This window comes from Grus americana, chromosome 7 (assembly GCF_028858705.1).
Source record: "Grus americana isolate bGruAme1 chromosome 7, bGruAme1.mat, whole genome shotgun sequence".
NCBI classification, from domain to species: Eukaryota; Metazoa; Chordata; class Aves; order Gruiformes; family Gruidae; genus Grus; species Grus americana.
This window is the reverse complement of record NC_072858.1, coordinates 20,804,037-20,831,728: the sequence shown is the minus strand read 5'-3', so window position 1 is coordinate 20,831,728 and position 27,692 is coordinate 20,804,037. Positions and strand designations below refer to the sequence as shown.

The 27,692-nt window shown below is 39.2% G+C and overlaps 3 protein-coding genes across 6 annotated transcripts in view; 1 reads left to right on the top strand and 2 right to left on the bottom strand.

Annotated features, from left to right (window-relative positions):
* FRMPD2 (FERM and PDZ domain containing 2) overlaps positions 1-1,122 on the bottom strand; it is a 76,894-nt gene extending 75,772 nt beyond the window's left edge. The window contains exon 1 of the mRNA XM_054832039.1: positions 831-1,122. The gene's annotated coding sequence lies outside the window, so the exon portion shown is untranslated. The remainder of the gene's footprint in view (positions 1-830) is intronic.
* Positions 1-27,692, top strand: part of MAPK8 (mitogen-activated protein kinase 8) — a 142,961-nt gene that overhangs the window by 83,877 nt on the left and 31,392 nt on the right. For 2 of the 4 annotated variants that reach the window (XM_054832048.1, XM_054832052.1), the window contains exon 1: positions 11,546-11,649. The exons of the other annotated variants lie outside the window; for them this stretch is intronic. The gene's annotated coding sequence lies outside the window, so the exon portion shown is untranslated. Of the gene's footprint in view, positions 1-11,545; positions 11,650-27,692 lie in introns of those variants that run through there. 4 annotated transcript variants of the gene reach the window in all.
* LOC129208708 (ral guanine nucleotide dissociation stimulator-like 3) lies at positions 5,690-20,288 on the bottom strand. Its single transcript, XM_054831900.1, has 5 exons — positions 20,255-20,288; positions 11,796-12,170; positions 10,819-10,869; positions 9,786-9,916; positions 5,690-5,895 (listed from the first exon to the last, which is right to left on the bottom strand). The coding sequence occupies exons 1-5, from the start codon at positions 20,286-20,288 to the stop codon at positions 5,797-5,799; spliced, it is 690 nt and encodes a 229-aa protein (XP_054687875.1). The 3' UTR covers positions 5,690-5,796.

Below are 27,692 nucleotides of genomic sequence, written 5' to 3'. Positions count from 1 at the left end.
CTTGATTCTGATGCTGGGTCTATCACCTGAGAAAGTCTCAGTGCCTTCTTTCACCACATTACTGAGGATGATGTGGTTTGCTATCATTAGTGATCCACTTTAAAGGTAAATAGTAAATTACCATTATTTGTATTCCTCTGGAATTTCCATCTAAAAATTTCTAAATCAGTAATGTTTGCAAAGCATATGCCAAAACTTCCATAAAATAAGGCTACTTTTATTTTAGAAACTGCAAACTGTAATGCAGGGACTGGCATAAAGACGCATTAGAGAGCAGGAGAGAAGAAATTAGGAAACCAGTTCCTTAATTGAGAGGTTGTAATCACTAGAGACGTGTCTTTCTGGTGTTTGTAGTTCAGTGCTGTTTCCTAAATAATAGTACTCAGTAGAAATCCATGAATAAATAACATACTTAAACATGTTTTCCAGAATCATGTGAACTGTGTTATACAAATGAAGACTTATCCCTGCCATAAGAGCAATTTAGTGCCTTCTATTCCTTTGCCTTCAATAGAAAATAATAGGCTGAGGTACTCTGAATTTTTATCAGTGAAATTCTGTCATAGGTGAACGCTTCTAAGTCCAGAAGAAGACAGGAGGGACTGAGCACTTACATTCTGGACCACAATCTGACCAACTCTATATTATCATTTTTTCATACAAGCAAGCAGGTTTCTAATCAGAATTAGCTAATGACTTGAGAGATATAAAAAAATGTAAAAAAACCCAAACGGGTAAATATTAGATACAGCTGTACAAAGCCAAGAAGATGAATGCTTTAATACTTATTTAATTGATAATGAGATTAAGAGAAATACGTAAGAACCTACCTGTACCAGTTGGACAGAAGCTGCATCCAGAGTAGTCTGAAATTGTCTATATTTTTGCCCAATACTGATTGTTTAGATCATCATAGTTGTAAACATCACATTAAACATATTCAGGACTTGCCTGGACTTCTGTTTCTTGGGTTTTGTCTCTCTTTTTCTTTCTTTCCTTCTGTCTTCTCTCTTTCTCGCTCTTTTTCTTTCTCTTTCTTCCTTTCTCTCTTTCTACTGCTTTGTTTATATCTCGTAACTAAGCACTGTGTGGTCTGGCAAGTGGCTAAGCAAGTAAACAGTAAGGTTCCTACTCTTGCTTGCAAGCCAAGCCTAGCAGCTCCTGGTTTGAAGTTGAGGGCAACGTCATGTCTGCTGAGGCTGTTTACACTCCTTCCTTTTCTTCTTTTTTTTTTCCTTTTTTTTTTTTTTTTTTGGTAGTTCACCCACAAGGTAATAAATAAGAGTCAGCTTTTTGGAAGTGGCTCAACCTAAATCTCTGGGTCCGTCAACATATAAGAACTCAATTGGATTACCTGACGCACACGGGAGCATTAGATGTAAAGCCCTGTAGGCTGATGTCACTTTCAGCCCCCCACCAATCCAGAGAGAAGCAGTACACCAAAGCAGAGATTCATGGTCTAAGGGGGTGAGTGTGTCTTTTATGAGCAGCAAAATCCTTCAGACTCAATAAACAATGTGGATAAGATTTTGATGGGTCGGTCTGGCAGAAAAAACAACTGAAAGAAGGGAATATCATATCAGGCAACCATCTCTTTTCCTGTCCATGTCTATGGTGGACACAAGTCAAAATTATTTTACCATCAGAAGCTGAAATCATCATTATCCTAGATCCTCATATTGTTTGATTTATCAGCTGACACTCAGCCATGTTCTTATTTATTTCTTGTCCTTCCTTGGACTGTAAGACTGTCCCCACTCCTGATTCTCGTCCTCCATAAGGGTTCTTCTGGGGAGTAGCTGGAGGATCCTTCACTTTCTCCCTCCAGCTTTGTATAAGCATTCTACAAAGCTGCACCTGTTTATGCTTTCTCCCTCTAATTTGTCCCTGAGAAATGTGATTTGCAAATACAATTTCAGCTACAGTCTTTATGCCAATGCCTCACAGCTGTCTCCACTGTAGATTTCTCTCTTCATGCCCAAATGAAAACCTTGATTGTCTCTCTTTGCCTAACTTCATGCAACTAGTCATTTAAGTTCAACACGGCCAAAACCCCCCTCTTATTTCCATATTGCTCACTGCTTTCTTCTTTCTTAGTCACTGTGAATGATGCCACTGTTATCCCTGGCCCACACCCTGGGTTTCACGTTCAGATTGGTCTTCTTCCTAGGTCAACCCTTCCACTGTATCTGGATCTCGACATGTGCTTTTGAATAAAATTTACAAGCTATAGTCTCCTTTATCTATCTTTAAACAAAGTTTATTCAGGCTTTCATCATCTCAATTGCTATTCTGACACTGACTAATGCAATATTGCCTTATCCAAAACATCACTGAAAACATCCATTTTGCTGTATTCTCACACTGGACATATCACCCATCTATTTGTATCCCTTCCCTGGTCCCTTTTCTTTATAGCAGCAAAATAAATCTATTTTTTTTCTCAATTTGGTCTTGGTCCAGAAGTCATAAATCTGATCTGAAGGGCAGTCTGCCAGGAATGCGGGCAGGAATAAAACTACTAGGTAGAAAAGTCTCACATCTGAGATGTCTCAAACAGAACATTTTGGAATCATCAAAACAATATCTACTGATAAATCTTACCAACTGAGCAATAAAGACTATTTGTCAACCCTTTTCCTGTAATCACTGGGACTGATACTGCTCTTCATTTTTTGAATTCACAGATCCAAATACCAACAGATCAGCAAAAGGCTCTTGATGATAAAAAGAAACTCTGAGCATTGAGGCACCTCAGGATGTTTTCAGTCTGATTGTCCAATACAGTCATACTAGCAGGAGAAAAGCAACACAGAAGTTTGTGGCTGTTCCTTCCCCAAGTAATGAGCGGGGAGGAGATAGGAAGTTATTTATAGTGGTGCATTTGTAGCTACCAGATTTGATTTAAGTAGATGTGTGTATAATGCTGTTTGTGGAGTTAATAGGGCGTGTGGCTTGTTGAATCATTTTGCTAGAAATAATGTGTTGTGTGAATATGCTCCCATTAAATCAGGTAAAAATGTTGATTTGATTAACTAATTGAAGTTCCTAAATATTTTATGCTCCATTGCTTTAAGAAAAGACTCAATAATTCCTCTCATGAAAACATGGGCCCAATGCAAACCTGTAGTAGTTCTGTTGGTGTAAGCAACGGTTCCAGATTTGTGAAATCAAATTCTCACCCATGGTTCCTTCCCTATTATAAATAGTCATTGAAAACAGCCATGGTAGAAAATTACTCATATCATATTGGTCTGAACCAAAATAGTATCTCAGACTCATAAACTCAAAATTGACAGTACGAGAACTTCAGTTGCATTCATTCTATTCACCTGTTGAATCCTTTCTGTGTACAGATGACATGTATGTAATTGTGGCAAAGTTTATGTAACTAGCTCACTATGAAAGAAGGTTAACAAGATGAAAGACTGTTTATCCCAGTGAAGGAACTGCTGGATGGAGGCTTAGGATCTCCCTTATGTTCCATCGAGCTTTCTGAGAACTGGCAAGGGTTAGAATCCAATTATTCTCTGACATTAATGCCTTTTCATCCTACGGAAGCTGAAGTGTGGGAAGCTCTTAAAGTTTACATAAAGGCGAGGATTATTATTTACTTCTCACCTGATGATGGTACCAGCAGGCTGTCAAAACTACAATCACAGGTCAGGTGTGGGGTTTCTGTTAAACAGGAAAGACTCACAGTGCCTCTGTAAAATTTTAATTGTTTTTAGTTCAGAGTCCCATGGAGTGGATCATAAACTGCTTGAAGTGCCAGAGGTAAATGGAGATCACTTAAGCTTTCAGAAAAATCAGGGAATCTCCTTTTTGTTTTCAGTCTGCCCAAGTCATATAACAGGACCTAACCACTTCTGGACAGTGAACTTCCATGCATCATCTCTATGCCCAGTATACATAGAAATTAAATTTTTATTTCTATAATGCTTTCTAAGCAGATTGGAATTGGTCCAGTCATCTATATTTAGCTTAGCAAAGTAATATAAGGATGTGAGTCTCTGCCCTTTTTCTGGTCTTTGCTGTCAGGGGTATTTCACAGCAGTATCTTTATGGGAATCAGGTCTGATTTGTGTAGCCCTCATACCAGTTTTGAAGAAAAAGAGAAGAGGCCAATATGTAAGCAAGATGCAAAGAAAGGATCTATGTAAGGAAATTAATTTCAAATTAATAGCTGAACAAATATCTGAACAGCCCATTTCTCTTTAAGAAATAATTCCTACATTAATTAAAAAACCCAACTAAACTGAGAGTGGAGGTGTTTGGGGCTTTAAGTTTGTGTTTGAAGGGGACAGGAAGGCAGCATAACTGTTACCTGCCACTGGTGACAGTAACTGGTTTTCCTTAAGAACATTAGTGGGCAAAAGCTGGATCAAACCCCTGGGAGTTTCTAAATCTTTAGAAAGTTCTATGAATGGATGAGACCAAATTAAAATATCACTTTTAATACAATCTGTTTAATTTGCTTGTGCTTCTTACACTGCTTTTGAGATGTGATGTGAGGCAATAAAACATGATTGGACAAGTAGCTCATGTTTGTGATACCTGATTGCATCTCTGCTGATCCCATAAGTAATTCAATGAGAGGCAGTAGTCCTATGATACATCCTCCAATGCATCTTTCTAGGATACAAGAAGACAGAGTATGAAGCAAGTAATTCATGATACAAAGTACAAACTGGCACTGTGTAATGCCAAATATGCTCAGATTGTAATAGAGTTACTCTCTAAATAAGAACTGTAAGTTCAGGCCATTACTCCGAGGAAAGAAAGAGTAAAACTTCTTTAAAGGTTTCTGGAATATGGTGATGGAATTCCATGTGTACACTCCATGTATATTTTCATTAAAACCAGACATTTTACCCCGCAATTACACAGATGCTGATTATAAGGGGGGAAAAAAATCTTTTTTCTCTCTTGGAAAAGAGACTTTATATTTCGGTTGCTCTTGGCCAGCACAATGAAACCTGCATACATTCAAATATACTTGTGTATATCAGATTAACACTTTACTTATAGAGTGAAAATAATTTTTCTTTACAATAGCTGATGTGATCAAAATAAATCTTCATCTCAAAATCCTAAAATGAGCGTACATAAGTGGCCACAAGGTAGTATTCCACAATGCAGAGATGTGTGCAGGCACCAAACTAGCAGAAAGGGGTACGGTTTCTCCCAAGGGGAATCATTTGCTATTGCAGTTAGCCTCCTTATTCTTCCTAGTGTAGTTTGCGTAGTGCTAAGTCATGGTATTGTGCAGTATAGGCATAACACACACTATTAATTATCTTCAAAATGCTTTGGTCATTTCATAATAAAATAGCAAGTCAAAAGAGATAAAGCTAAGTTGTCTATACTCCTCTACCTGACATTTAGCTCACAGTCCCCAGATTTAGTTGTTTTTCAAAACTACATTCAAAAGTTATTAGGTTTTGTATTGAGATCATTATATGGAATGCTAGATTCAGCTAGCATTTAGACAAGATGTGAGATGATTGGTGTTGACCAATTTAATTTGAAATGCAGTTATTTTCTTGCTCTTTTCAGAGATAATGTATGATGCATTATCTAACATGGGAGAGGTGTTAGCATCTAGGAGTTGAAAATAAAACACTCTGAAAAGAATTGGTGCACTCTTGATAAGCTTTTTTTTTTTTTTAACCAGAAAGATGCATTGAGCAAGTTCAGGGCTGAAGAACATTGCATGCTGGTTGGAGAGAATGTAACTGAAAGTTTGTCTTCAGTATCCTCTGAGTTCAGCACCAGAATCATCAGTGGTGGTGTTCAGTGTAAGGTCACTAAACTTTGGTCAACTTTGAATGGTCCCACGTAGCAGAAGCCATGAACAGAGGATAGTGCAGGGGCTTTTCCAACTATGATCACCTAAAACGACAAGGGAGAAACAGCTGATGTAAAAGTCCCTATGGCCTTGTTCTGAATCCTGGAAATGCCTTTTGCTCTGCAATTATTCTTAGAAAGCCAAATACAAAGTCTTCATTGATGAGGGTGCAGGAAGGGAGATCAGGCATGTCAGTATGTAATTTAGAAAGACAGGAGTGGGGTATAGATATAAATTAGAAGTATGTGTGGCAGATTGCTGAACTAAACCCCACAGCTGAAAAGCTGCACACATTTACAATCATTTTTACCCCAGTAAAGAAACCACAACTTGGTTATGACTTAGGCAGAATACATTGCCACAATCCAGCCCAGTGAACCCCCTGTCTAATGTGTGTTTGTCAGATAATGACAGACCTCAAGAACTTTTCCTAAATTTGCCCATGAAAATTTTTCAATTGAGTAATAGTATAAATAAAGAACACCCTATGCTGTGTTAATATCAGTGTATAGAGATAGGAGGCATGCAATACCATAAACACTGTTTTCTAATAGTTAAACTACACTTCTCTCCACAAACAATTTACAGTTGGCTGAGTATGTCTAATGATTGTACATACTTTGCTGCCTCTTTACTCGGGATACCTATTAATATAAATTGGCTGTACATGGAATTATGGCAGCTCAGAAAGAACTTTGCAGGATCAGCAAAGAAGGGGTTAATAGTATTAATGCCATTTCAGAGAACAGTTTCTTGACTAGACATACAGAAATGTCATTTTTACCGAGCTTCAGTATCCCTTAGCCATGAACATGACCTTACCCTCACGTTCACGTTTATAACCTGTTGCATGGTGCCCCACGGTGGCTGCTTGCCTTCTGTTACATTTGCTCAAGCCAGCAAGTGCTCAATTCAGTTTGGTTACTACTAAAACCACAAATATTTACCCCAGTTCATGATTATTTACTAATAATCAGAATTTGAGCGTAAAACAACATTTGGCAACTAACTGTTTGCAACTAGACTGTTTCTAGCTCCATTCAAAGAGGGAATACAGGTCCCTCCAGCTAGTTACTTGAAGTTGATTTCATACTGCTTTTCAAGACATAATTAAATAAAAAATATCTACCTGTTACAATGTTTCTTTTATTATGTTCTTTTTTATCTATTTTATTATAAAAATGAAACATTTTAACATCAGCTGTATTTATCAACAATTAGATTGTGTGATTTTTGGTTCATGTTTCTTTGTACACTTTTTAGGCTGTAATATGTCAATTAATTTGGGTTTTGGTTCTAATTAGTTTCTAGAAAATTTCCATTTCACTTTCTTATGTGAAATGCAGCTTCTATGCCACAACCAATGGTAAAAAAAATGCTTAAGAAAAGATATCATTACCAAACTGTTTTGTTTATTTCATGTAAACATTTGTATTACTTCTGGAATTTTCTAAAATGTTTCAAAGTCTGGGTTTTCTTTCCACATATATCTCCCTTAGCAAACAATATTTATCAACCTGTTTTCATAAGAGGACATTGATGTTGATCCTGGCTGTGGCTTATCAAGCCTTAGCCCGGAAAAACTGGGCCCCCTGAGTACCCACAATTCCTGCTGATCTCTTCTCGGTGAAATAATCAGTGAGCTGAGGAGAGGGTTTGTTAGTTTGGTTAATTTCCAGAAGGCGGCTTTCACTGCTGCAAGGTACCTAGGTGCCTATGTGATGGTGATATATAAACGTCTAAAATAAATAAATGATAGAATTACAGTGGTTGCTTGTTTGCACAGGTGGCTCAGCCTGAGAAGTCCCATGATATTAAATTTTTGGCAAGGCAATGTATTGAAGATTGCTTAAGAAAAGAAAGGTTAGATGGTCCATTCTTGCAAAGAAAGATTTTTAAATACGTAAGTAAAAAGATTTTTAAAAAATCAGTACATGCAGTTCTTTGTCTAAATGTTGATATCTTGTGGTTACAACACATGCCTAGAATATCTTGTTTCTATTTTCAGCTTGTCTAAAAATGACTGTAGGCACAATCAGATATTTACTTGAAAAACAGCTTTTGTGGTTTAAGCAGTTACCACCTTGTATCTGTTCACTACAGTCCCACTCAGCTGAAGCATATTGAGTTACTCTGTGTATTATGCTAATCCATTTTGGTGCAAAAATAAATCATTATTCTTTACTATGGATGTTTTGTGGGCAAAAATGACTACTCCATATATCTTTTGGCCTGTAATTTTATGTTATAGTTTCTAATTTTTAACATTTTGATTTTTGTACATCAGATCCGTTGCCTTGACTCCAGAGATTTCGGCCTGAATCGTTTGCTTTGCTGTTTGTGAACATCATAATGTTAAGACCGTGTTTACTACCAAGAGTGTGGTAATTGATAAGAACTTAATGAAAATATTAAAAAAGACAAAACTACATTTTTAATGTAATGTCATGACTGCTGAATCCAGACATTTCAGTATGATGTTCATAAACATACTTGTATACCAGTGTATGGCAGTGAGAAAGCTTGCAGTATTCAGATTTTACTGGCACATTTTAATCAAAATATTTATTAAACATTCAACAACTGCTTATTTTAAAGCAGCAGTCCAAATCCAAGACTAATGCTACACGGACAGTGAAACTGAGGAGGTAAGAGAATGATTAACAATTAGATGTAAGCAGAGGATGATTTCCACGCTCCAGATTGTTCATTAACTTAATTTTGGAGTTTCTATTATTAAACAGAATTGCTCATCAGATTCTTCTTATACATAAAATTTCATGTTTATTTTTGAAAGCAAAATTCAAATTCTGAAGTTGGTGATCCCCATTATTTTGCTAGAAAGACCTTTATCAGCTTTTGGACTTTCTCATGGGCCAACGTGCATCTTTTATGTCAAACTTGTTGCCAAAAATCCTGTCAAGTTATGTCACTCTGTGGCCTCAGCAGGGTCACGATCTGAGAGCCCTTGCTGCAAAGACCTTGGCCCCTGCCAGGCAGCCACACTTCCTTGTGTAGTCTTCTCCCTTTATATTGTTCTGCAAAACTTTTTTTCTGTCGTAATGCACCCATACTCTTGGTCTCTATTCTTCTAATCTGTTACGAGGTCCAGAGAAAAATGCTGGTTTTGTTGAAGTCCATTGCAAAATACCTGTTTACTTTCATGGATATCAGGACTTTAGTTTTGTATTTTCTTGGATATCAGTCAGGACAATCCACAAAACAGTTTCACCCAGGCATATGCAATATATGACTATAACCATTATGCTTGTAAGAAAATACTTCTGCAAAGCAGTTTCAAAACCAATGCTATAGTGATGCTCAGTGACATTCTCAAAGTTTTATTTTCTTATAGAGGGACTTGGTTTTGAAAAATTGAATATATACACAATCAAAGAAGCTTTTGTCCTTACTTTGAGAGGGATTATTTCAATGTCTTGTAAATTTTGCATAGTGTACAAGAACTTTCCAGCCTTTCTATCATATTATCTTGCTTTTTTAAACCATTATACTGGTAAGTAGCAAATTTATGGTATGAAATTCTTATCTTCCTTTCACAATATTCTTTCATAAAATCTTTACAAATTTTGGAGCCCCTATTAAAATACATAATGCTCCTTCACCATGCTTTGCAAGACCACCAATCTGATCTTTCTGTGTAATTTCTGCATCATTATTTCTGTTGCTTATCAGCTCTACATCCAAGATGGCAATAGATGCTGATGGCATGCAAGGTTGTGAGGACTAGTTTTAAAAAGTCACTTAGAAATACATCTCTGTTTAACAGCATCAATTTTGTAAACTATGAAATCTTAATGAGAATTTGATTATGCCCTGAAAAAGAAATGTGACAAATCTGGATCCTAAGCAAAACACCATTTTATACTGCAAAGGGACTGTTGTCCTTTGCTTGCAAATCTCAATGCAGTCTTACCTCTAATGGGATGATCCAGAACAATAACTCCACCAAAAAGATCAGGAGTAACATCAGTGATCTGTAAGGCCACGGGTCTTGCTGCAAATAACTGAACTGGGTGAACATGATGTCACCCCACCTGTTTCTTGCTGTGCAGAGGACAGCAGAGGTTAACACTGGAGGTCTATTTACCAATAGAAAAAAACATCTGAATGTGCCATGACCTGCATCAGCCAAAATCAGCAGGGCTAGTTTAATCTGCTGGTGAAGATGAATATGACCTACCCAGATTAAATTTTGCCTGCAGTGTATTTTGGGGATTCATACTGCCCCTTCTGCCAGGTGAGCTCTGCCTGTGGCATACGTAAACGTTGCAGGGAATGCAATGTCTGGCTGTGATCTAACATACTGTAACAAGAAAAAGCCTAAAAGCTAAAACCTGGGGCCATCCCATGGAAATGATCAGAGGTGGGAAGTGTGTCTTAGAAACACATTTAGAGCCCAGTAGCATCTAAAAAAGGATTGGGGATGGAGTCTGAGCAATAGTGGGGGTTTTGGGAGGGTTTTTTGTGGATATAAAGGAAGCATCATATATCTGTCTGTGGGGATCTGTAAAAGAACCACTTCTAACATACGGAGGGAAAATGGGCTTGCTTAAATTGAGAATTTTAAGGCCAAGAGAGTACAGAGATCTCACTAAAATGGGCATATGAGTAGCACATGGACAGCTTTATGGAAATGAAGCTTTTAATATCAAGATGGTGGGCAACACTGGAATATCCTGAAGCACCACCTTTGTGATGTAAAAATCCATGCTTATTACAGGTGGATAAAAGCTGCTGGCAGCAACAATCTCAGTATAATCTTTGGCATCTTCAAAAATGTGGCTTAGGCCACTCATATGTTTGACAATGAATTAAATGTGAAATGTCCATTTTTACAGTGCCCTGTGCCTAACTGGAATATTTTATATATTTTTAAATACTGCTCATAAGGCCTTTTTTGTACTATGTACTAAAAATATACAAAAGCTTGCTTCAACCATATTTACATGGCTTCAAGGCACTGAGGGGCCTCCTTTCGTCTCTAAGCAGGGACATCCCTGGGGAAAAAAAAGAAAAAGAAAAAAGAAAAGAAAAAGAAGATGATGATATACCAAACAAAACATTGAAAAACCAAGGAGAGAGTGCTCATGTCAGGTGCCAAGAGCCAAAGGCAATGGTAATGAATAACTCAAAATCCCACAAAGAGGCACTGAAGATTTAGAGGAAAAGCAGTGCCAAAACAGATACAGAACAAGAAAACGTTACAACGCTCCAGACACCCAATAATGAGATAAAGCGCTGCCACACCAGGCATACAACGGGAAGCCTGGAGCTGCCAAGGCCATGCAAGATGTCTAGGAGCAGCAGAAAAATTGATGCCAGAGCATGACGGTTGGGCGGCAAAGCACTGGCAGAGCGCATGAAGGCAAAGACCTGAAAAATGCCATTTTTTTACGAAAGCCCCAGCAGGAGGGGAGGCCTGGCTAAGGGGCGTCATTCAGGAAAGGAACTGCTCCAGGGGAAAGGGTGCGGAGGAGCCCGAGCAGTGCTGGTGCCAGGCAGAGGTGCTGGTGCCAAGCAGGGATTGCGCGGTCCCGCAGGGCCCAGCTCGGGGCGGGAGAGGAACCCCGAACCCCGGGAAGGCTGCGGCGACGGGCAGCACCAGCGCGCGGCCGGGGGCAGGGGCGCGGGCAGCTGCCGCGCGGAGCCCGGGGGCGGGGCCAGCGGAGGGGGCGGGCAGCCGCAGCTGCGGCGGGCGGGCGGGCGGAGCGCGGTGCGTGCGCGAGGCCCGGACCCGGCTCATTACTCAGCGGCCGAGGCAGGAGGTGGCGGCGGGGGTGAGTGTGGTGTCTGCGGGCCGCGGCCCCGCTGGACCGGTGGTCGGCGGCGGTGGGGGGAGCGGGGCCGTAGCCGGGGCGGGGTGCGGCGCGGTACGCCGACGAGCTGCAGCGCTGCGGGGGCCGGGCCCGGCCGCTTTGTTTACGTTTCGGCGGGGCAGCGGGCGGGGAGGGAGTCGGGGGCGGCCCGTGCCCTTTCCCGGGGGCGGGCGGCGGTGCGGGTCTCTCCGCTCCGGTGACCTTCCGTGTCTGCTGCGGGGGGCTGGAGGTGTCTCGGTAGATAATGGCGAGGGCCTCTTTGTTGGTGTGGCAGGAGGGGCAGGAGGCTCGGCGCGGGGCTCCTCCTCCTGGGAGCGGGGGCACCCAGGCGGGCCGGGCTGCGTCTCCTTCCAGCCCGAGAGCCCGCTCGGCCTTCGGGGAAGGAAGGGTCTGCGGTCGGGGAGGTGAGAATGCAGCCCAGCGAGTGAGTGAGCGAGGCACCTCTGTGGTCAGCTTCCATGACCTTGCTCTTAAAAATGTTTCTTAAATCACAAAAATATTCCTCTGAGATAATGTAGCTGCTCCAGATATAGGGCCTTGGGGCAGTCCGGCAGTGTCTTTGATTCTTTTGCCTTTTAATTCTTGCATTTTTGTAAAAGGAATCAGTGAGAATTTATTTTGCTCTTTGGTTTCTCTGTGTCGTTAACACCATCCAGTTTTACTCCCAAAGCTTCTTTCTTTATGCCATCAGTGAAGTTTGACCAGATCCCTGCTAATAACCCACAAATGCAGGTCCCACTTGATTATTTATTTCCTACCCCCCTTAGCTACAACAATGGTTTTGAGTGTATAGCATGGGTTTGAATTTTGTTGTTGCACAAAACAAGCTTTGCTGAAGGCTTTCAGACAATTGAAAAATCCTACACGCTTTGGCCTATCTGATAATATAAACACAAAGGGTGTTCTGCTCGTTGGAGGAAGGAAAGTATTAGTTGCCCTAGGGCATGTGCATGTGGAGTTGAGCAAGCTTACTCTTGCAACTGGGTTTTACTTACAGGTGTGGAGATTTAACTAGTGATGGTCTCACAGGTGGGGTGAGACCTGATCTCTATTCTAGAGATGCCAATAAATGTACTTCTAGGGCAGAATAGTACATGGCATGCATCTTATGTGTTTGTAGGTATATCAGTATGTTAGATAACTTGGAAATGTTTTGAACTGTAACATGAAGAGAAACTGGGCCAAACCTAGTTAAGGATACCGTCAAAGTGAGTTCACTGACTTACTTGAGCATTCCTTGTATGTAATGAAGGGAAGCTTTTAATTCTTCTAATAATAGTTAGGAAAAATATGTTGAATTTCAAACAGTCCTCTGCTTTGATTTCAGTTTGTAAGGGCAGCCATCTTGTCTTTTTTTCCCCACTTGATTTGAAGATATGTAACAGATGAGTTTGACAGTAGGATGCCGGTGTGGAGTTCGGCAGAACATGTGATGCCAGTGCAGGGACCAGACAAATTGCAGGCTGCCTTTCAGATCTTGACAATTTTCAGGGCGAGCTGGACAAAAGTATGGTAGGAGAAGGAGACAAACATCTGCTGAACAAGACTAATCCAGAGTTGCAGAGGGCGTACAAAGTTGTTTTGTCATCACTCTGAAAAAGAATTTTTAACAGTGTCTTCCAGTGCAGAAGTTCCCAAGCTTTTTGTACCATTGGCTCATATAAGCATTGAAAGTGCTCTTGTGAGCTACCATATACTTCATGGAGACTTCTAGGTCAGAAACATTAGTAAGATGATCTGACATGGTTCTGACTTCTGTAGCTTTGGACTACTTGTTCTAGGCAGAAGTAAGTTGCCTTTGGTGTGTGGTTTTTGTGTGTTAACTTTTAACCCAGCTCTTCAGGGCCCAAGGCCTTTGCTGGCTTTGTAGGTGTGCGGATATAACCTCCTCTGTAAAGGCTTTAGGTAAACTTCTTATATTGGTGAATTGTTATGTAAATATTGGGGAATAAACAAGTGTTTGGAGATTTTTAACAACTGAATTTATTTTTTGCCTGTTACCTGAAATGAGTTGATGTGTTTATTTCATGTTTTCTTTGTTTATTTTTTAAGCCATAAGCTAATGGGATAGTATTTGAGATTGTAATGCTACCTGGTTATTTGTTCACTGTATATGTGTTCTTGGTTTCTTTTTCATCCTTCTTTAACTGCCTAAATTATTTGAATGCTTATTGTTTAAAAGATACATGGGAAGTACATGCTCAGCTCCTCCTTTCTGGGGATTGATCCAGTGTTCTGAACAAATAGAAGTGTCCTTCTCAATGGTCTGCTCAAAAGTATGGTGTGCTATTTCTTAAAGTTCATTTCCTACCCACTCCACTTGGAAAAAAGTGCTCTGTGTGTATATAGCTTTACTATATATTTTTAATATATATAATGGTCATTGCTGTATTACTTTGGAAATTAGACTAATCTGGTTTTGATTCTAAGTTTTTTTTAATAAAGGCTAAATGTATTTTATTGCTGTAAATGTTTCCCTTAAAAACCTTAGTCCTTAATTCAAAACCTGCAGAAAGAGTCTTCCATTTATGTTACGGAAAGATCTCTTGGCTTTTGAAAGCTCTTTAAAAATCCAGTTGAGACTACTTACATTGTTTGCCTGCTGTGAAATTCACCACAGTTTGGACATGGGTTCTGAAAAACAATTTTGACTTTGATTTAAGAATCTGAGCATCTGGCTTTGAAATCTTTAGGAATTCCCTTGTTCAAATGGAGATGGAAATTCACCTTTAAATTTTATAAAGGCCCTTTCTGGCTACCCTCATGAAAAGATGGGCTATATTTAAAGAGGCATTCATTGCTCCATTGCAAGGTGTATTTGTATGAAAATACAGCAATAGTTACTTTTATTTGCGTAGATTCTTTTTAACAGTGACTGTAGTCAGACAGCTGATAAGACCTTAAGTTTTTGGAGCAATTGTAAGTGTTTATATTTCTATAACATCACACCATAGTTTCATGTTCAGTGGCTACCTTGCTTAAGTGGTGTCTCTTACCTGCTGTTCCTTCTTGCCAGCTGTTGTGTGGCAAAATAGATCAAGGAGCTAACTGATCCAGCTAAAAAAAAAAATCTTCCTCTTGGACTATTTTTCAGCCTGATTAATTCCCTTATGTGTCTGAACAAACAGCTATGCTGTGTCAAGGTTGGAAGACAAGGGGGGTGCTTGGGTGGGGATTGCCATCAGCCATGCATATGCACAAAGGTATTCACAGATCAAGTAGTGGTTGCTGGAAGACTAAAGTGATGAAGTGGGCAAACCTCTTATGGTGAGAAGTGCTTGTTTAAAGATCTCTTTGCAGACCTGGTTTCCTACTACTGTTACTGATAAACATGCTGAACAAGATGTTTATTTTCATTTCTTGAATGCAGTGTAGAGCCCAAAAAGGGGATGAGTACCCATTTGGTAATGAATTTTGATCCAGAAGTTATGAGTCAGTAACTTCATGTGGATGGACATCCTCTTCCACACTTAGCTGTATTAATCGCTTCAAAGTATATCTGTAGTATCAATAGGGGCCCTTAAATAAAGCAATTTGGAAACTTTTGGGGTGGGGCAGAAAGTGCGTTCTTGCAGTACTGATAACTGGTTTTTTTTTTGCTTTCTTCAAATACTGTGTGAAGAAGAAAATATTAATTATTTTAGGACTGTATTTTACATGTAGGAATGAAAATGCTTGTTTATCTCTTGTGGCACTTCAAAAATATGTAGCATTTATCTTTTATGTTATTCTGCTTGGTAGGGACATCTTTTAATGCACTGTTCAAAGCTTCCCTTACTATAGTTTTTCGTAGCTTGTTATATCTGAGTAATACATGAAATGTTCAGGAAAACTTGAAATACCCTACTCTAATGTAAGTTACTGAGCGGTTTCCCAAATTGTTTGTATTTACCAAATACTTAGTGGAATTTTATTAGTGCTATTCATCTGTACAAGTTTGTCCTGTGGCAGAACTGTAGCCCGTCTTAGAATTTGAAGATGATGCTGAGAAATTTGTGATGACCTGGTGATGGGTGGAATACATTGCCAATACATTGACTTAAAATTTATGCAAAGTAAATAGCAGTAAGCATAGCTATGCATGATATAACCTTTAATTAAGGGGAATTAATAGTTGAATTTGAAGAACTGAGTCCCAGAAAATGAAATCAAAACCAACCAGAATTGCTAGATACTTTTAAAATATGACTTAAGATTATCTTTCCTTGATGTAAACTCTGATATGTGAGCTCAAGGAACACACCAAGCACATGGTAGCGAGCATTCTTTTGTGAGCTGGAAGACTCTTCCATTCTGTGTAGCGTAAAGAACACTCCAGTTTATCATACAGCCAACAGTGAATAGCAGTTTGCTTCTGCTATAAATTTTACAAAGCCTTTGGGTGAGAACTCCTCCAAGAGACTGGAGCTGACTGCATCAGACTGTGAGAAAGAGATCCATTACTGATGTTGAATTGGATCAGCGTGGAGAACTGCCCAGCCAGCTGTTTACATAGTACTATTACCTTGACTGTTACTTATTTTGTAAAATATTTTTGTAAGGTTTTGTAAGGCCTGCATTTTCTGTTGATTTATGTGTGAAGAGATAATGATCTTGGTGTACCAAGCTTATAATTAATAGCAACACATTTCTTCTTTACTTTAGATGCCCCCTCTAAGTGATTAAAAACTAATCCTTGGTTCTTTTTCTGTCCAAATTGATTGCCTGTAAGCTTGATAGTAAAATAAACCTCATAGTTGTTGCCCATATTGTCACTTTTATTGTTCGATAAATGCTGCTTGATATGTGAACAGATGGGATCCTTATTAATCATTCTCAGTTGGATATTGTAGACTAATGCTAAAATGGTGACTTGCAGAAAATGTACTTTAATGGTCATTTGTGTTGCAAACAAAGCAAATTCTGTATATGTGCTCATATGTTTGTAAACTTAAAAAAAGGGCAAACATTAATTCTACAGTGCTGCTGGAAAGCCTGTTCACTGTAATTATTGATTTTGAGTATTTAAAAAAAAAAAACCAGAAAACAACTGACAACCTCCCATTACTTAATTTTATTGACATTATACCAGGTTTTTTAACTATAGATCTTATGTAGGAAAATGTCTTAACCCAATATTTACTCTTGTAACTACAAACTGTGGCTAAAATATGTGTTCCTATCATCGTAGTCTGTGTTCATTCACACGTTTACCATGTACCTTAGTCTGCTGAACGAAACCTGAAATGTCTCCAGTCAGGTGTTTTGATTGTTGTGAAATAAGAAGAATGAACATTAGATATCATATTTATCACTGTGATCTCAAAGTCACGGAAATGCCCAGCTCTGTAAGTGTGTGTGTCCCTATGCATGTAGGTGCATAATAAAGAAAATGATTCTTCTGTTGATTGCTGGGAGCCACTGACTGGGCAGCAACTGTTGCAGAAGAGGACCTGGGGCTGCTGATGAATGAGAAGCTGACCAGGAGTCAGCAGTGTGCCTTTGTAGCCCTCAAGGCTAATTACTTACTGGGCTGGATTAGAAAGAGCCTGGCCAGCAGGTACAGGGAAGGAACTGTTCCCATCCGTGGGGCAGCTGTGAAGCTCCAGCTGAAGTGCTGCCCAGTAGATCACACACATCCACCCTCTGTGAGAGAGAAGCTGGAGGGGACTGTAGCACTGGGTTGCTCAGATGGTTGGGGCTGAAGCACCTGAGGGTGGAGGATGGACTGGGTTTGTAGCCTGAGGAAGAGAAGGCTAAGGAAGAACGCAATTGCTGTATTTAACCATCTTTAAGCAATAGATCATAGAGATGATGGAACCACTTTTCCCTCAGAGGTGTACAGTGAAAGATGAGTCAATGGTCACAAGTCGTAAGAATGGAAATTTCAGTAGGACGTGAAGGGAGTGTGTTGATGCATGGGAGTGGGTGACCACTGCACCAAGAGCCTGGATGGACTGTAGAATCTCTGTCCATGGAGGCTTTCAACTGGGCAAGGTCCAGAGCAGCCTGATACGAATACAAATTTGAAGTTCTACCTGTTTTGAGCAGGTAAATGATCTCCAGAGGTTGCTTTCAAGCAATATTATGATTCTACTGTTTATAGACTTTAAAAATTTTTTTAAAGTAGCTTGAGGAAGTTGGCAAAACAAAGGCACGATGTTGTAGACAAACCAGGCTCCTCAGAACTGTGTTAGGAGTTGTGGAGGGAAAAGTAATGAGATGTGATAAGCATCTTCATTCAAGTCTGCTGGTGGCAATACTGGCATTTTTCTGCCCTGCATTGAACTTTCCAGCTGACTAGGCCAGAAGTGCTCGCAGGCTAGCATAAAGGACAAAAAAAAAAAGGTTATGGTACCTATCATTCCTGTGATCACTGAAGAACATAAAACCCCATCTCCAAAGGAACAGCCTGCTAGCCAGCTGAGGTTTGTCCAGGTCTTGCTTTCTGTAGCGGAGCGTGTTGGCAGCTGCTGCTGCTGCAAGGCTTTGATCTTCTGCTGGATGGGTGATGGTTCCTCATGCTTAGCTGGAGCTTGGTTGCTCCAGGAAGTGGCTTCATGAAGCAAACCAGCTCCGATTTCCAATTGATCACAGTAGAGAGGTGGTAGGACTAATAGCAGCTGGGAGAAAGAAAAAGAGCTGTGGCAGATCCATAAATCCTTCTGCACTGTTGTCCGTAATGCCTTGAGAAGACAACATCCTGCAGTTCATTTGTTTCTGTTAATTCTTACGAATTTGTCCATTTAGTAAAGTTAACCAGAAATCTTAGGGAAAGGGGGGGTGAGCAGAATAGAAAGTTATAACCCAGAGTGACTGTGTTGTGTCTTAGCAAAGCAGCTGTCCTGGCGTTTGAACCTGTAGGTAGTTAAATATGTGAATACAGCTGCTCATGTGTGACCAAGAGATTTGTGTGGGAAGTCTGTTGTTGGGCATGGCACATCCTTGCAAACCCTCGATGTGTTCTTAATAGCTTTAATGACTAAGATTATGTCAGAACAAGGTTAACAGATCTTGCAGGATCTGGGGTATAAAAGTACAAACATAGTTTTGAACATATAATCCTAATGGAAACAGTAAAAGTGAATGCTGTGGTTGACATGCCGATCAGTGTAAATCTTGATAAATTCTTGATTGTTCATTGTATGAATGTTTTGGATGGTGAGAAGCATCCTGGTCACCTTCAGAGTAGGAAGGGTAGTAACATAATATCCTAAAAAGCTTTATTAGAAAAGTGTGGGCTAGGTTCACAGTTTCATTTAGTGCCAAAAGTGAATACTTGGGAGACACACAGTAGCAGGAAGGTCCTTCTGCATAGCAGAGGTTCATTTAATGAGCAATGCAGCTTTCTAACAGCTACCGACTTTTGTTTGTGTGATTGCTGCAATGCAAAACTTCTCCTTGTTGAACAATAGCTAGGGTTTCTTTTGCTGTTTTTTAAATTGAAGCATTACAAGATGCTTGTGCCACTTGTATGTCGAGATGGGGGGAAAAAAGACAGTTCAGTTTCTAATAAGATTATGTTGGACATAAAAGGGTTTCATTAGTAATAGCATGGCGTTGCAGGGAAATCAGAAAATCTTGATGTGACTAGAGCTGCTTTATTCTCCTCCTCTTTTAGTTTGTTTGAAATTCTTTCTTAGTTTTCTTTAGAACTTTTCTCATCACAACTCTGTGTGTGTGTAGCCACTAGCACTAACGTACGGTGCATGGCAATGCTTCTGAAGGATTTTGTTGTTCTTGTTCAAAGAATGGGAATTCTCAAACTCTTCCTAGTTTGGGAACTTCTGCCTTAGGATTTTTTTTTTGCTAGGACAGAGCGTCAGGCACTACTGAAGTCTAAGAGAAGTGGGACAACAGAACAGACTCTATTGCCGTTAGTAATGAATCCTGTAGATAGATGTAGGTTCCTACAAACTACCTAGAAAGTAAAGCCTTTATTTTTAAATGTACAGCCTTCCTTCCCACCCTACTCCCAGTAAATTATTGTGCAAAGTATTGTACTGCATTACAGGAGGTATCTGTGAAGGAATTGTCAGTGCTGAGGTTGTAATATGTCTTGGAGTTTTTTGTTCCATTCTAAAGCTCTTATTACTGAGGTATTTTTATGCCAAATACTTTAGACAGGATTTCGTAGCACATTAATCTGCTTGTATTTAACAGATAAATGCATGAATTAGTGAAAGCAGCACATTCATAATTGGATTCTAAGTTTTTGTAACTGGGATTTAAAGTTAAAATGTTTTAAGATTTTTTTTTTGTGTGTGGAACTATTGATGTGATTGTAAAATGTAGTTTTAAAACATTCTATAAACTTTTTTTTCCCCAGTCGTTATGCGACTCCTTGCTTCCTCTAATGTTCTGTAGCTATTATCCTCTTTATCACTGATATTTAATGAGTATTTTAGGTCACTTGGTATCTTTTGTTTGCTTGTGTCTTTTACAAGAATTAGAGAATCTCTTGATCTGTTTCTTCTGCTGAAACATTTAGCTTCCATATGCTTCATCTTCCCCTGCAAGAAGAGTTTAAAGAACAAGCATTTCCTCCTACCCCAGCGTAATCCTGGAATGGGATTTCGCTTCTAACCTTGTGCAGATCTCATTGAAGCAGTCTGAGTCATGTTTACTGATTTACTTTGCTGATGGTTTGCCTATTTATTCAGTATTACTGCTTTGCCAGCGGTCATTGGATGGGCAGAGGACTAGCATATATGCAGGCATACTTTTGTGGTATGGTTAGAATTGCCTTTGGTAGTTAGCTGGAACACTGTAGTGCCAACATTAATAATTTATTCTCTTCTCGTGAATTTCAAGTTAGATTACAGATAAGCTTTTTTAAGTACCTGGATAAGTTGGATGGGTCATGACGTATGATTCTGCACAAAAAGGAGGTATATAAAGCAATATGGAATAGCATTCCCTTGAATGCAGTAGTCCCAGTCATTTGGCAGGATTATGGTTTAAGCGATTCTTTTAACCTGTTTTCTGGGTCCTGCAGCATGTATTCAGATTGCACTTGTGACACAGTTGAGTTGGGTACTTAAAATGGGACAGGTTTTTGAAGTCTTGCTTCACTGATTTCAGATTTTAAGAACATTTTAAAAAAAAAAAAAATTGGAGTGACAAGTAATGACCTGCCAGAAACATGAATATTTTAAGCCTTTAAAAAAGCATTTACCTTGATTTTCTATCTACTGTCCTTTTTTATAATCTTTTATTTGAAAAAGGATTAAGGAATTGGAAGATCCTTGCCTTATCCTATTATTTCTGAAAAAGAGAGTTTTGCTAAGAATAGTCTTTTAATCTGCTGTCATAACAGCTTCTTTGCCAAACTGTAGAATTACACAAGTTTTCTTTTGATGGAGACATTCTGGTTTATGATTTCTGTGGCAAAACTGACCTGCAAGAGACAGTTGGAAAAGTGTTACTTCATATATTGTGATAATAGGATTCATTATGGAACCATCTGTAGTGGAGCTTCATGTGACATTACACTGAAGAAGCTGTAGAGGTTCTCTCCTATGAAATGTAGCACAGCAGAGTGATAATTTTTTTTGTAGATGTAGCACTATTCATTCTGATAATGCTTGTCCTAGAAAAATGCTACATATTAAATTTTTTTGTGATTAAAGGCACAGTTCAGGAGTCCATAAAAATGATTGAGAGGAAAGGCAGGGTGAGAATCTTCAGCTTTAGAAATGCCAGTTTACGGGCTGTTTAATATTGCATGCTGCAGCCTATCTGCCTCGACATTTACATCTACTGGCATGTGAATCTAAAACCCATTTTAAAGAGGAAGGAAGATATTTATCTTAAAGAATCTCTGCTGATGTCTAATGCCTTCTTAAAAAAAGAAGGTTTAAGAATAGCGAAACTCTGCAGTATATTCCATTACAAATACATCATTTCACTGTGCAGCCTCCTGTGTTGATCCCTGTGGCGTATATACCCTTATCACAAAATACGAAGCTCTGGAAAACATAGTACAGAATACCATATAGTAGCAGAGCATCCTCGTAATAAACTAAATCAGAAGTGATTTATGACTTGGTGAGGACATGTATGTTGAAGAAGTGCTATTGGCCACAGACGGGGCCTTTCCAGAGAGGGTTGTGCTGGTATTCAGAGCAGCTGTGTTGACTTACTGGTCATGTTACAGGAACTGGCTTGACTGTGAGAAGTCCTGGGAGGTTGTATGTGCTGTTGTGTTGTTGTTAATTTGACTGTCACCAAAATAAACTTGTAAGCCTCAGGTAGTTTGGGTAAATCTTACACTTCATAACTCCTAGTACAGTTTTCAGGATGTTTTAAATGCATATGTTGGTGGCTCCTTCCAGAGGTTGCTTTGTGTTCAGAATATGTACCTTTTTAAAAAATATATTCCAGAAACCAGGAAATCTGGGTAGCACCAAGTGTTTAATATTCACAGATGATGAAGAAGTGTCAGGTGTCATGTCCCTTGCCACAAACTGGCAGACTTCCCTGCTTCCTTAGAGGAGAGGGAGATGGCTGAAGGACTGGTAGATAAGCACAAATTTTCACATCTTTTCATGGAGCTGATAGCACGCATTCACTCATGCTTCTTTCTTTCCTTGCCTTCAGGTTACTGGAAGTCTAATTCAGGTTACTGGAAGTCTAATTTTTAGACCATGCTATATATTTTGACTTCTCATTCTTCTGTTTTCTGAATCTTAATATTGTTTTACTTCAGCTACCTATGTTACAAAGTTCAAGCTGCTGGTGTCTATAATGTGTGTTTTATCTAATTGCCAGGCAGGGCCTAAACCAACAGTCTGTGGATAATTTTCTTCTGTGACTAGCTGCTTTAGTGGTTGTCGTAAAGGGGAGATAAAACTGAGTAGCACTAAAAGTGCCAGAGGTGAGGTCAGTTATCTGACTGTTTGAGGTAATATTGGTGTGCAGAAGATAAATAGATACATGCAGTCCCATGTGGGGTTTTTTCCCATGCTTTGTGGTGATCGCTTTTATTGCCTCTGTGCCGTTAACAAACACCACCTTAACTCTTGATGGATGACTACTATATGCTAGTATTTTTTATAGTGGAAGGGCTGTAGCTTATAGATTTGCAGTATGTGATAATATTTTAGAGTGTAGGGAAACTGAGGTGGAAGAGTAGGAAGGTGGATTAAGAGAAATCCTCTCAATAAGAGCTTTATTGAGAAAAAACAGAAAAAATGTCTGTTTTGAAAAAAGAATCACTGCAAAACATGTCGGTTGTGAATAATTTAGTGTGTATGTGCATTTGTTACTTGGTTCTTCATTTTCCTGCTTGTGCCAGGTATGTGGTGTGTTTGACTGTAGAGAGTTCAGTTCTCAGCTGAATTTGATTTGATACTAAACAAAAAAATGTTTTAGAAGCAGCAGAAATTATATTGATCATCTTATTTTGGATGTTTTGTAAGAGGTGTTTCACAATAAAGGATTTCTCTTTAGAAACGTGCGTAGGAGTTTAATATTGATTTTTATGTAGATGGTACTCAAAAGTCATGAATGCAGGTTCAGCATTTGAAGTTGGTGCTGCTGACCCCTGTTCAGGAGTAGTGTTTTCTTAAACCACTTTAAAAATTATTGCTGTTTGATAGTTGTTTTGCATAAATGCATGCTTTGAGCTTCCGAGGAAAATGTGAAGTGGACACGTTGGCCTCGCCTGCGCTCCATGGGGAGCAGTGTGTGAAATCTCTGTTGGAGTTTTGGTGGTTCTGTCCACGCCAGCTGGCTGAGCCGCACTAGGAAATGGTTCAGCTGGAGCAGTGTTTAACAAGAGCAGTTGGTTTTGTGGCTTTCTACGTGTTTGGATGTGATCTTACACTACCTAGTTCTAGACATATGCCAGTCTTTCAATATTCTGCTAGTTACAGTCTGCATTTTGTTGCTGCCAGTCATAGGTCTTTCCTTACTGTTAAACAACCTCTGAATCGTTAGTTACTGCTGATGTTATATTAGACCGTTTGAGGTTAATTGAAACATGCAAGCGGAAAAGCTCAAGTTCCAGTTGCCTAATACAAAAATCACTGAGTGCTGCTCACTTTCTCCAACTGCAGGTTTCCCCAGTTTTGGGTTCAGCTGTTAACATTTTGGCTTTGATGACTGCAACCTGTGACTGATTGCTATTTCTGGCTACCTAGTATTTCACATAATTTGATGCAGGGAATTCAAGCACTGATGCATAAAACATAATGTTGAAACTGAGCTATTGGAGCTCATTTCTGGTTTTATTATTAACCTTTTTTCATGACTTGTGAAACATTTAGGGTGATGTTCCCAAAAATGATGTGCTGTTTTGTGGAAACATCTACTTTTGGCTGAGATGCAATGGTATTGATCAGATAAGTCTGACAGGAGCAGTGCTAGAGAGTGTGCCAGCTTCAAGTTCCTGCCTGTATGACTAATTCTGCAAATATAATCCCTAGGGCGTCCTAACTTCAGTGACACTGCAAAACGCATCCTCGACCTCAGTGAAATTGCCTTGTTTGAGAGAGGACAAGGAGCAGCACAAAAAGGGAAAACTCAAGGGACTGCATTTGCCAGCAGCTGCTACTGAAGAGCTCTGCTTGGGAAATAAGTACGTTCCTCTTCCCTGAAGAAATCCTTGACTGGCTGCCAGCAGTAACTCTCCTCTCCCTTCCCTCCCTCCAAAGCAAACAAGGAAGCTCCCAAGTGCTAGTGGTGCTTATGGGTCAGGCTCTTTACCTGTGCTCTGCTGCTCTCATGGCCCCTCTGTGGGGGACATTCACTAAGTAAAGTGACTAGAAGAAGGAGCAGGTCAGTTTAATTAAGATGAAAAATGAAACATGCATTTGCTATCCTTATTTGTACATACATTTTTTTTTTCATTTAATAACTTCTAGTCTGTCCCCAAGCTAGAAGCTGACTTTCAGTAGGTGTGAAATTTTATGGAAGCATTCTGCCACCTTCCATAAAACATTGGAGTTATTTTTATTCAGTGGATAACACGATGTCTAGCTTTGGCATTACAGTTCATAAAATGTGTAACTATTAGACTGGGAAAGATGTAAATTGCAGGAAGCTCGCTAAAAGTAATTTAAAAAAAAGTTGCTGGTTGTGGTTCTATAAAGAAGTTTCCTCCTTTCCTGCCCCTCAAATTCTGCTATAATGGCATTGAAGATAGAAGTTCACCCATTTTTGCAAGAGGAAAAAATAGAGGGCTGAAGAAATTTTCCAAATTAGTGAGAAGTTGACTAGCATTTATCAGTAGCTCTGGAGATAGCCCTGCTGTCCCCCTAGATTAGTTAATCCTCAGTGTGCTTGGATTCTGGTCTCCTGCCTCTTCCTCACTGCATTTTACAGATGGGGAAAAAACGCCCAAATCTTCTTCTGCTAATTCAGGCTCCTCTTTGTTGTTCTTTTTGTCTTCATATTATCCTTACTAAATCTTAAATATATATTTCTGCTTTGATTCAAGATCTGGAAAAACTCTTGCTATATTTCTGATTTTTAAAACTGCAGTTTTGTCCAGGGTAATCCAGACTGCCTTGACATTTTTGAAGAGCTGTAGGGGAGACGCAGTTTCTTACCTAAGTGTGAAGTGTGAGGTCTGGAGTTTGTGAGCATTCAAGGAACTGCCTCTACTGTGAGGAAGCACAGGAAAGCCTCTGCTGGAAGTTGGAAGTGGGGGAGGTTGGCCCCAAAGCTGGACTTGCTGGAGTATAGGATGCAAGTGTTTTTGAGGCAGAAAAGGGAATAAGGAACGGATAGTGCGTACTGTTGCATCTGTGGAATGAAGTATGGGACTAGAGAGCAGAACCAACCCAAAGACTGGAGAGATGTATGTTGTGAGAAGGTGGCCTGGTTTAGAGCATCTGAGAGTACATCAACTGCTAAAGGTTCTCTCTGAACACTGAAGTGACTGTGTGTACTTAAGCATGTTCAGTCTTAAAAATGCTTAGTATTCTCCATTTGAGTCCCTACCTTCAGTCTTCACTAATCTGGGTGAAGACTCAAAGTGCTTTGTGATTCTTGAGATCCTTTATACTTCTTTTATACTTACATCTGGAGATGATGGTTGTAAGAAAGCTCTCTGCATGTGAGGTAATAGGATTACTTGTCTGTTCCAAACAGAACTGGGATTTGGGGAAAGACATCAGTTGTGGAGATTAAAATCATATTATCGGACTTGTTTTGTGAGTGTCTCTTTCAACAAGTGATAGCAAGTCCTTAGAATGCTCTTTTGTAGACAATGCAAATGATTGCATTTAGCAGAATTTTAGATATTACTAAGGGAATTTTTATTGACAACTGATAAATACATACAGACTAGCTTACAAAACCAGTTTTATGTAAACAGTATTTTCCAAACAATGTAATTTGCTGATCTTCCTTGTCAAAGGGAAGACATGCTTCCTCCTTTGCTTAGAGCCCCTTGTGCTCCCAACCGTTCTATATACAGATTGTTTTGTATGTAATAGTAAAGCCAATGTTCTTTTTAATTTTACAAATGTTTTTGTTTTACTTTTCTATAGGTGGGAAGAGAGGTCACTGTGCAGGTTTGAATTGGAATTCAGTATGGAGTGTGGGTGCTGTTGTGCAAACCGGTGCTGTTTAAGTGGTAGACAGCTCCTTGATACTGACTGGGGCCCCAAGTGATTTTTGGAATGCAGAATTGAGTTCAGTTCATTGTGATTGCGTTCAGTGAGGTGATCTTTTTATGGAAACTGTAAAAAGGTGAATATTGTCCAAGAAAAGGCTGCTGGAGTGGAGGAAGAGGTGACTTGTTTCCCTGTATGTCGTCCCTTTCTTAGTAGATTCCTCAGGTTACAGTTACTGTCTTAATATTCAGATGAGATGACAGAAATACATGAAAAAAACCTGTATCTACTTTTCTAGAAGACTAGAAAAAGTGATCATGTGATCCAGCTGGAGCATGAGGTTAGAGCTGCTATATGAACCTGTAAACAGCAACATTAAATCACTGGAAAGATTGCATCAGTATTAATGGATTTCATGCATTGTTAATTTGTTGTTTCCTGTAAAATGTAATGAGAACAGAGTTAGTTTAACAGAGAGGGCTGTAAGTCTTCCCAAGAGATTTATCAATCTGGCAGTGATTTTTGCTGAACCACTGAGGTAATTCGTTGGTACAAACAGTCTGTATTATATTCTCTTAAGTTTCATTTTGCTATTGCATATTCAAAAGTTTTTTGTGTTAAAGCCATATTTATTTCTCTATACCAAACCTGTCATCTTTTCTGAAATCATAATCTTTAGTGGAGAAAGCCATCTATTTATTGTTAAATATTCAACATGATTTTGGAAATCAAGAAATCAGCTTTGAATTTTCTGTGAAAGAGTATTAAAATGAAAACATGATAGTTCTAAAATTTAAAAAAATCAAATGCATCTTAAATCTCTTCAAGCAAACTGAAGTGACTTACCCTTCTGTGTTTGAACTTGAAAACAGTGGGCAAGTCGTAGCATAGAAATCTAAATGTGTCCTTGTTGCATTTATGCAGGTTTCCTCCATCTCTTCTGCATGAACACTGAGATCTTGTGTCCACCTTTGCTTTACTAATCTGTAACTAGTGAAGTTTGACTTTCTGGTGGCCAAAAGATATGTTAAAATGTACTGTTACTATATTGCACTGCACTTCAGACCTGTGGTATATAAGAATCACTCCAGTATATTTGTGGTTTTGTTTAATAGTTGCCTGTGGAAAATAGCTCCTGAGATCAAGCTGTAGACTTGAAATTTTGTTCGATGCCATGAGTGGTGTAAGCAAAGCAGAGGACTCCTCTAATGCAGATGTACATTAGATGATGTGCGAGGCACTTCCATATCAGTTACGCACAAGCTGTAGACCTCATTAAACACACGTCAACGTTACTTTAGACAATCGTGTGGAAGTTGTTCAACTTAAAACCATCTGATTTGTGAAGGCGTAATTTGAGAGCTATGCAAAATGATAAGAAAATCCTATAGTCAACAATGAGAATATTTCATTTTAGAATAAGCTTCGGGTTTTTCGGATGTCTTTAGCATTTATAAT